Raw genomic sequence first — 7,203 nt, forward strand, 5'->3', positions numbered from 1 at the left:
GCTGGACTCCCACATGGTCAACCACGGTTTGAGTTCCAGACCTGGTGGCTTGCTTTCTCACTTTCCCTCTCTCGCTTGTGCGTGTGCTCTCTCTCTCTCACTCTGTCCCTCTCTGGTCAAATAAAATAAAATAAGTAAAGTTGAAATAATAAAAATAATTTAAAAATTTTGGGGACCAGTAGGTGGCATGGTGGTTGGAGTGCTGGATTCCCATATGGCCAACTGCAGTTCAAGTCCTAAACCTGGGAGTTTGAAAATCACAACAAACAAACAAACAAATAAATGTTTTTTAAAAAAAGACGGGCCGGCAGGTGGCATGTGGTTAAGGGCACTGGATTCCCACATGCCTAACCAGTTCAAATCCCAGACCTGGTGACTTGCTTTCTCATTTTTCCTCTTTCTCTCACTGTCCCTCTCTGGTCAAAGTAAAATAAATAAATAAAGTTTTAAAAAATTATTTAAAAAGAAAAAGAGAAAGAAATACAGAAAGACTTGAAAGCCTCTAGAGATAGGGACTAAAGAAGGGTAGGAAAAGATAAAGGAATATTTTGTTGTAAGTAGTTTGGTAGTTTCAAAGTAGACAAGCTACTTTGCAATTATAAAAATTAATTCTAGAATAACCATAATATGGGCCTTATTATTAAATGATGGCATAGAGGGGTATTTTTTAAAATTAGGTAAATCTAATAATGATGAGTGATTGAATTATATTGATGTGAATTATGATACACGTTTTGTTTTGTTAGGTTTTTGCCTTAGGGTGTATGCACTCACTGGAGACAGAGAGAGACAAAAGAGGGAAAGTAAGAAATCCTCCTCCAAGGGATATGGCCATACTGCAGTCCTTTTTGGGCACACACACACATGCACCTAGTGTGATTTTCAAGCCTTCTGGGTTTGGGTCGAACGAACGCCAGTCAACTATGTGGGAGTTCAGCACCTTAACCACCTGCTGGTCTCTCCCTGATAAATTCTTACATCAAAAAAGTGCATCATAAAACAATATAAGTAAAACGACTGCAAATGTGTATGAGTCTATTTGGTGGTCTTGTTAAAGAATCTAGTTTGTTTGTTTGTTTTTTAAGAAAGATTTTTGCTATAGGGAGTGTGCCCTAGCCAGAGAGAGACAGAGAGACAAAAAGCAAGAAATTACCCCCCATGGGGGATGGCCATGCCACAGTCTCTTTTCTTCCATTCTCCTCTAGGATTATGGGCACATATGCACACATGCCCAGCATGAGGTTTAAGCTGTTGGGTCTGGGACTTGAACGATGGTCGACTACATGAGGAGTCCAGCAACGCAACCATTATATCATATGCTGGTCCCAAGAATCTAGTTCTAATAGGCTTATATATGCATAAAAAATGTTTGGGAGAGGGACCAGCAGGTGGCGTGATAGTTAGGGGCGTTGGGCTCCCACATGACTGACCACAGTTCGAGTCCCAGTCCTGGCGGTTTGCTTTCTCTCTCTCTCCTTCACTCTTTCTCTTGTTCTGTCCCTCTCTGGTCAAATTAAAATAAACAAATAGATGAATAACTAAAGTTAAATAAAATAATTTTAAAAAAGAAACAACTCCAACTTCAGTTTCAAAAAAATGTTTCAGAGACTAAACAATGGCTAAATAAGAAATATTGAGATAAAGAACTTTTTTCATTTTCCTTCAAAGAATTTTATACGATTTACATTTTCCACCTATAAAGAGGTTTCATTATCTTTGCATTAAATTGTCCTTCCGTCCCTGTTTTTGTTGTTCTTTTTTTAAGGAAAAAGGGGACTCCTATATACTGACCTGCTTCCTGCCGCAGCAATCCCAGAGTATCAAGGATCCTACAAGCTTCCAGGGAGCACTGGATCATTGCTTCTTTTTTCTTTCCAGAGTGAATGGCCTCAGCCACAAGTTGTTTTCCAGTTGAATCATCCACAGGTAATCTGTGTTTGTTTGGAGGGATTATGGCATAGCACTAAGCTCAGATTCTCATGAGAACTAATATGCTATGATAATAGTCTTTCTTATTTTTTACGAGAGAGAGATTTTTGCTATAGAAGTGTGTATTCACCAGAGAGACAGAAAATCGCTCCCCCAGGAGGGGATTGCCACACTGCTATCCCTTCTCCTGCACTCTCCTCTTGGGGTTCTGGGCATGCAAGCACACGTGCCTGGCATGAGTTTTAAGTCACCAGGTCCAGGACTCAAAATGCAGTCAACTACATGGGAGTCCAGCGACATACCATTACGCCATCTTCTGGTCCCCATCTTTAGTTTTTTAAATGGTTTTTCAGTCTCTCAATTCATTTTGTTCTATTTTGCCAGGGCTAGACTTGACAAATCCTTTTCTTTTCCTCCCACCTCTTACCCCTTTGCCCCTCAATAATAGAGGTGTTACTATACTATCAACACCCAAATTTAGGATTCCTAAAATTAAGATTAAAGTTATTCTTGGATTGTTGTCTATAATCATAAATTAAATCTGAACTTGGTCATTTCCCAGAAATGAACATTAATAAGAAAGGAACATACCTCACCCTGCAGAGCCAAGTGCTATGCCCCTGTTCATCAAATTCATATTCTAGTTCTTCTCCTGTGGGAGGAAGAGAGGCAAAACATTTTACTTGAATCTGAAAATTACTAGTTGATAAAATTACAAAAGAGAGCAAAGGTTAAATAAGAACATCAAGTTTCTCTACCACACTGGATACTAAATTTCAATGTATTCCCCTTCAGTCCTAGGATTTTATCATCCGATAAGAAAGGGTAAGTCCGAGGCACAAAAAAGCAAACTCAGATCAAAGCAATCAACTCTCTATATATTCCTTTATTCACTATATAGTCATTTTCATACTGTTTTATGAGTTAGACTTCAGTGGTTATTTTGTCACATTTGCCTGGTCTTCAGAAGCATATGTGAAGAAAGTAACCAGTTCATATATATTCATTTACACACACACACACACACACACACACACACACACAATGTTCTCTCAAAAAACACTATTTCCACTGCTAAAACAGTTTTTAAAAATCATATTAAGTCAGGGCTGGCAGGTGGTGTGGTAGTTAAGGCACTGGACTCCCACATGGTCGACCATGGTTCAAGTCCCAGAATGGCAGCTTGCTTTCTCCTTTCCATCTCTTTGTCTCTGGTCAAATTAAAAATAACCATAAATAAAATTAAATAAATAATTCTTTAAAAAAATCATATAAAGTCAAAGTCCATGTTAAGAATTACAAAAGATCAAGTGAATTAGAAACAAAAATTGTTTTTTAAAGAATTATTATATTTTAAAAAAAGAATGATATTTAACCTTGTTTATTTGTTTATTTATTTATTTTAACTTGAACAGAGAGGGACAGAGAAAGAAAGAGAGAGAGATAGAAAGTGAGAAAGCAAGCCACCACGCCCAGGACTTGAACCACAGTCAGCTACGTGGGAGTTCAGTGCCCTTAACCACCATGCCACCTGCCAGCACCCACGAACAAAAAATTTTAAGAAGTCAGTTTAATTTCCCTACCACCAAAGTCCAGGATTTCTTTTTTTTTTTTTTTTTTTTTTGAGAGATTTTCACTGTAGGGCGCGGGCGCTCGCCAGACAGACAGAGAGAGACATAGAGACAGAAAGCGAGCAATCACCCCCCAGGGGGGGTGGTCACGCCGCAATCCCTTCTCCTCCATTCTCCTCTCGGGATCTTGGGCACGCACGCACACGCGCCCAGCGTGAGTTTTAAGCCACCGGGTCCGGGACACGAACCGCAGTCGACTACGTGGGAGTCCAGCGACATAGCCATTACGCTAACTGCTGGTTCCCAAGTCCAGGATGTTTTGAGAAAAACAAGTCTGAAAAAAATGTTTCCTTTATTGCAAGATGGGAAGAAAGACTAAGATATTTACTATTTTCAAGAAAAACCTGAAGTAACTGATCACAAGGGCAAAAACTAGAAAAGGAAGACAACAGATAAAGATAACATTTCTAAGTACAAAGCTCAGCCTGAAGCTCTAGAAAACAACACAGCTGTGGATACTTATTACTAGACAGTCAAAATCTGTTCATGTACCTTCTCGGTCAAAAAAACCTTGGAGAGCCTTTTTTGGGTCCTTTATATAAAAGGCCTCTCTTTCCAAAAAACTCTAAGACAATGGGGTTCTCTTCAGCCTCATCCTCCACAGCATCTTCTCCTGCAGAACAGGAGCAAGAAAGGAACAATAATCAAACATGAAAAAAGACCATCTAATACTCACTGTCCTTTCAGGTTACATACAGTTACCTGTGATGAAAAGAAAAGGTCAGAAGGTGAGACAACCACAAAACCACCAAGGTTTTCCAAATTGCATAATGAGCCAAAACTTGTTATACAAAATTGTACAACAATCCATAAATTGTATAACAATCCAAACTTATTTTTTCTCTCCATCACTATATTTTAAAAGCAAAATTACATACGGTATTGTCTATAGGAAAAATATCTGAATTCAGCTTGCTTCAAACCCCCCCTCAATTATATTGTCTCTAGTGTAATTTTTTTTTCCAGAGGTTTTTGCCATAGGGTTTATGCACTTCAGAGACAGAGAGACAGAGACAGTGAGAGAGGAAGTGAGAAATCACCCACCAGGGAGGATTGGCCACTCTACCATACTTGCTCCTCCATTTTCCTCCTGGAATCTTGGATATGCATGCATGCCCCAGGCATGATTTTCAAGCCACCAGGTCTGGGACTTGAACCACAGTTGGTCATGAAGGAGTCCAGCTATGTAACCACTACATCTCTGATGGCCCCTCCAATATAATTTCTTAATACTTCTCATATCTGCCAAATACATTGATCTATTCATCACTCCCTTAAAATCATCAATCTCTGCCCTAAATGTCAAGCCCAGTGCTCAGCTTCATAAGGGCTACTTTCCTTTCCTTGAAGTCTCAGCTCAAAAGCTTTCTGCTTTTAAACTTACAAAATTTCTAAGGATCTAAGTCAGGGCTGTTCAGCAGACATTTGGGCCAGCAACATTACAAGTGCTTACTAAGCAGATGTGGCTAGGGGCTGCTACATTGGACAGCACCAGTCTAAGTCCTCGGTGACTGCTTCCTTCTCTGAACCCTTCCTCTAACATACTTCCGGGTCGTAGCTTTTCCTTGGCACTTAGCACGAGCACTTTTATATTTATATTGTCTAAAGGACCAGTTTTCTTTGATTAGCTGGCCCACATTTCCAAATAGTTCCACAAAGTATAAAACATTCAAGAGATAATCCTATATTGAGCCAGCTGGTGGCCTGGTTAAGGTGGCTGAATCTCACAGACCCAAAAGTCCCAGACCCAGAAGCTTGAAAAACATGCCGGGTGCATGCCCAAAATCCTGAAAAGAGGAAGAAATGAAGGAGAAGAGATTATGGCATGACTGTCCCCCATGGGTGATGTTTTCTCACTTTCTCTCTCTGGCAAGCACACATGCCCTCTGACAAATAAAAAAGAATATCCTATATTAATTAGCACTCAATTTGATATGATTGAGTATAGTTCCTCCCCTTGCCACACCCATCTATCTGGTAGGCGTATATTCATTCTAAAGTATACCTTAAGTCACCACCCTTTATCACTTCTCCAGTCCACCTCCCTTCCTTATAGTCTCACAGCACTCAAGATCAATACTTAATAAATACATATTTTTAAATGGTGAAAACATTAAGTTAATTGTATGCTAAGGAAAAGTTTTTAACAAGAGAGTGCAATAAAAACATTCAAAGGAATCCAGAGTGCTCAGAATTCAGTATTTTTACATCAGGAAAGTTACCTCATGTGCAAATGATGTTTGCCTTATCTATCTCAAAGAGTCATGCAGATCTGTATGATTAAAAAGCACGTAAGGGCGCCATGCACAATAAACTCAAAGTATTAACTCTGGCAGCAATTTTAATGTCTTACCCATTCCCCAGGTGCAACCCATCTCATCATCTTGGCTACTAGTATTTCTCTTCCTTTCGGTGGTATCCATTTCCTCTTCTTCATCTGAGTCTTCTCCTAGCATCTTCTTCTCTAACAACATTTGTTGCTGCTTGCGCAGTTCCTTCAGCTGCGTTACTGTTAACTCGGATTCTGCCTCTCGGTCTTCTTCTGGTCCCTAATGAAGCAAATTCCCACCCCCCCAAAAAAAAATATTTTAGAGTTCTGGACTGTGGAAGTTAGTTTCAGAAATACAGCAATGTGTGGGAACCAGCAGTTAGCGTAATGGCTATGTCGCTGGACTCCCACGCAGTCGACCGTGGTTCGTGTCCTGGACCCGGTGGCTTAAAACTCACGCCGGGCGCGTGTGTGTGCGTGCCCAAGATCCCGAGAGGAGAATGGAGGAGAAGGGATTGCGGCGTGACCATCCACCCTGGGGGGTGATTTCTAGCTTTCTGTCTCTATGTCTCTCTCTGTCTGTCTGGCGAGCGCACGCGCCCTACAGTGAAAATCTCTCCAAAAAAAAGAAATACAGCAATGTGTACAGAGGTCTGGAGATGAGGGGCCAGATTGATTTCTTCCTCCACTTTTGTAATTGCCAACTGGGAGACTCTCCTTCCTCAATGAAAGCCTAAGAAACTCAGGATCCCAGTCCGGTTCTCTCCTGAGGGTTTCGATTCTAGGTTTTTCTGCTTACCTGCAAAAGAAAGAGCCTGGTGCTGCCTCCAAAGCGAAGAACATGACCTACATGTACCCGGCAATAGGTGCGTGGGGGGATGCGAGTTTTGTTGAGAAAAGTGCCATGGGTGCTTCCCAGATCGTAGAGATAGAAGCCGGGTCCGTGGCCGTCGCTTTCCTTGTCGGGGTCGGATGCCCTGTGCTGCAGGACGGCGTGGTACCGAGACACCGAAGGGTGCTCCAGGCACACATCGCAGCTAGCCAGCCTCCCAAACAGGCAGCGGCTCGTCCCTGTCAAGCTACGGGTGCCAATAATGGTGCCGCCCTTCAAGGTCTCTAGACTGTAAGGGGCCATGACCGGGCCGCCCCATGGCGGCTCTTGGTATGGGGGAGCCTTCAATGGGCCTCCAGAAGGAGCTGTGGTAGGGGGGCGCGGCTGCTGCTCCTGTGGACTCCTAGTTTCCCCGCCATCTGGCCGAGGCGGCGGGACATCGGGCTCCCCGGAATCGGGATCCAGAAGCGCCACGGGCCCTTCTTTTGTCACCTCCTCAGGATTAGAGGAGCTAGTGGCCGGGGTCTTACCCCGCACCGCCA

The 7,203-nt window shown here is 42.1% G+C and overlaps 1 protein-coding gene across 1 annotated transcript in view; it reads right to left on the reverse strand.

The window, feature by feature from the left end:
• SLC4A1AP (solute carrier family 4 member 1 adaptor protein) overlaps positions 1-7,202 on the reverse strand; it is a gene marked incomplete at its 5' end in the record, with an annotated part of 32,373 nt that extends 25,171 nt beyond the window's left edge. Inside the window, 6 exon segments of the mRNA XM_006172324.2 lie at positions 1,792-1,931; positions 2,521-2,581; positions 4,053-4,120; positions 4,122-4,173; positions 5,914-6,109; positions 6,629-7,202. Of these exon segments, the coding sequence (XP_006172386.2) occupies positions 1,792-1,931; positions 2,521-2,581; positions 4,053-4,120; positions 4,122-4,173; positions 5,914-6,109; positions 6,629-7,202 (1,091 nt within the window).
• Between the last annotated feature and the right edge of the window lies 1 nt (position 7,203).

Source organism: Tupaia chinensis, unplaced genomic scaffold, assembly GCF_000334495.1.
Source record: "Tupaia chinensis unplaced genomic scaffold, TupChi_1.0 Scaffold139757_1, whole genome shotgun sequence".
Taxonomy (NCBI): domain Eukaryota; kingdom Metazoa; phylum Chordata; class Mammalia; order Scandentia; family Tupaiidae; genus Tupaia; species Tupaia belangeri.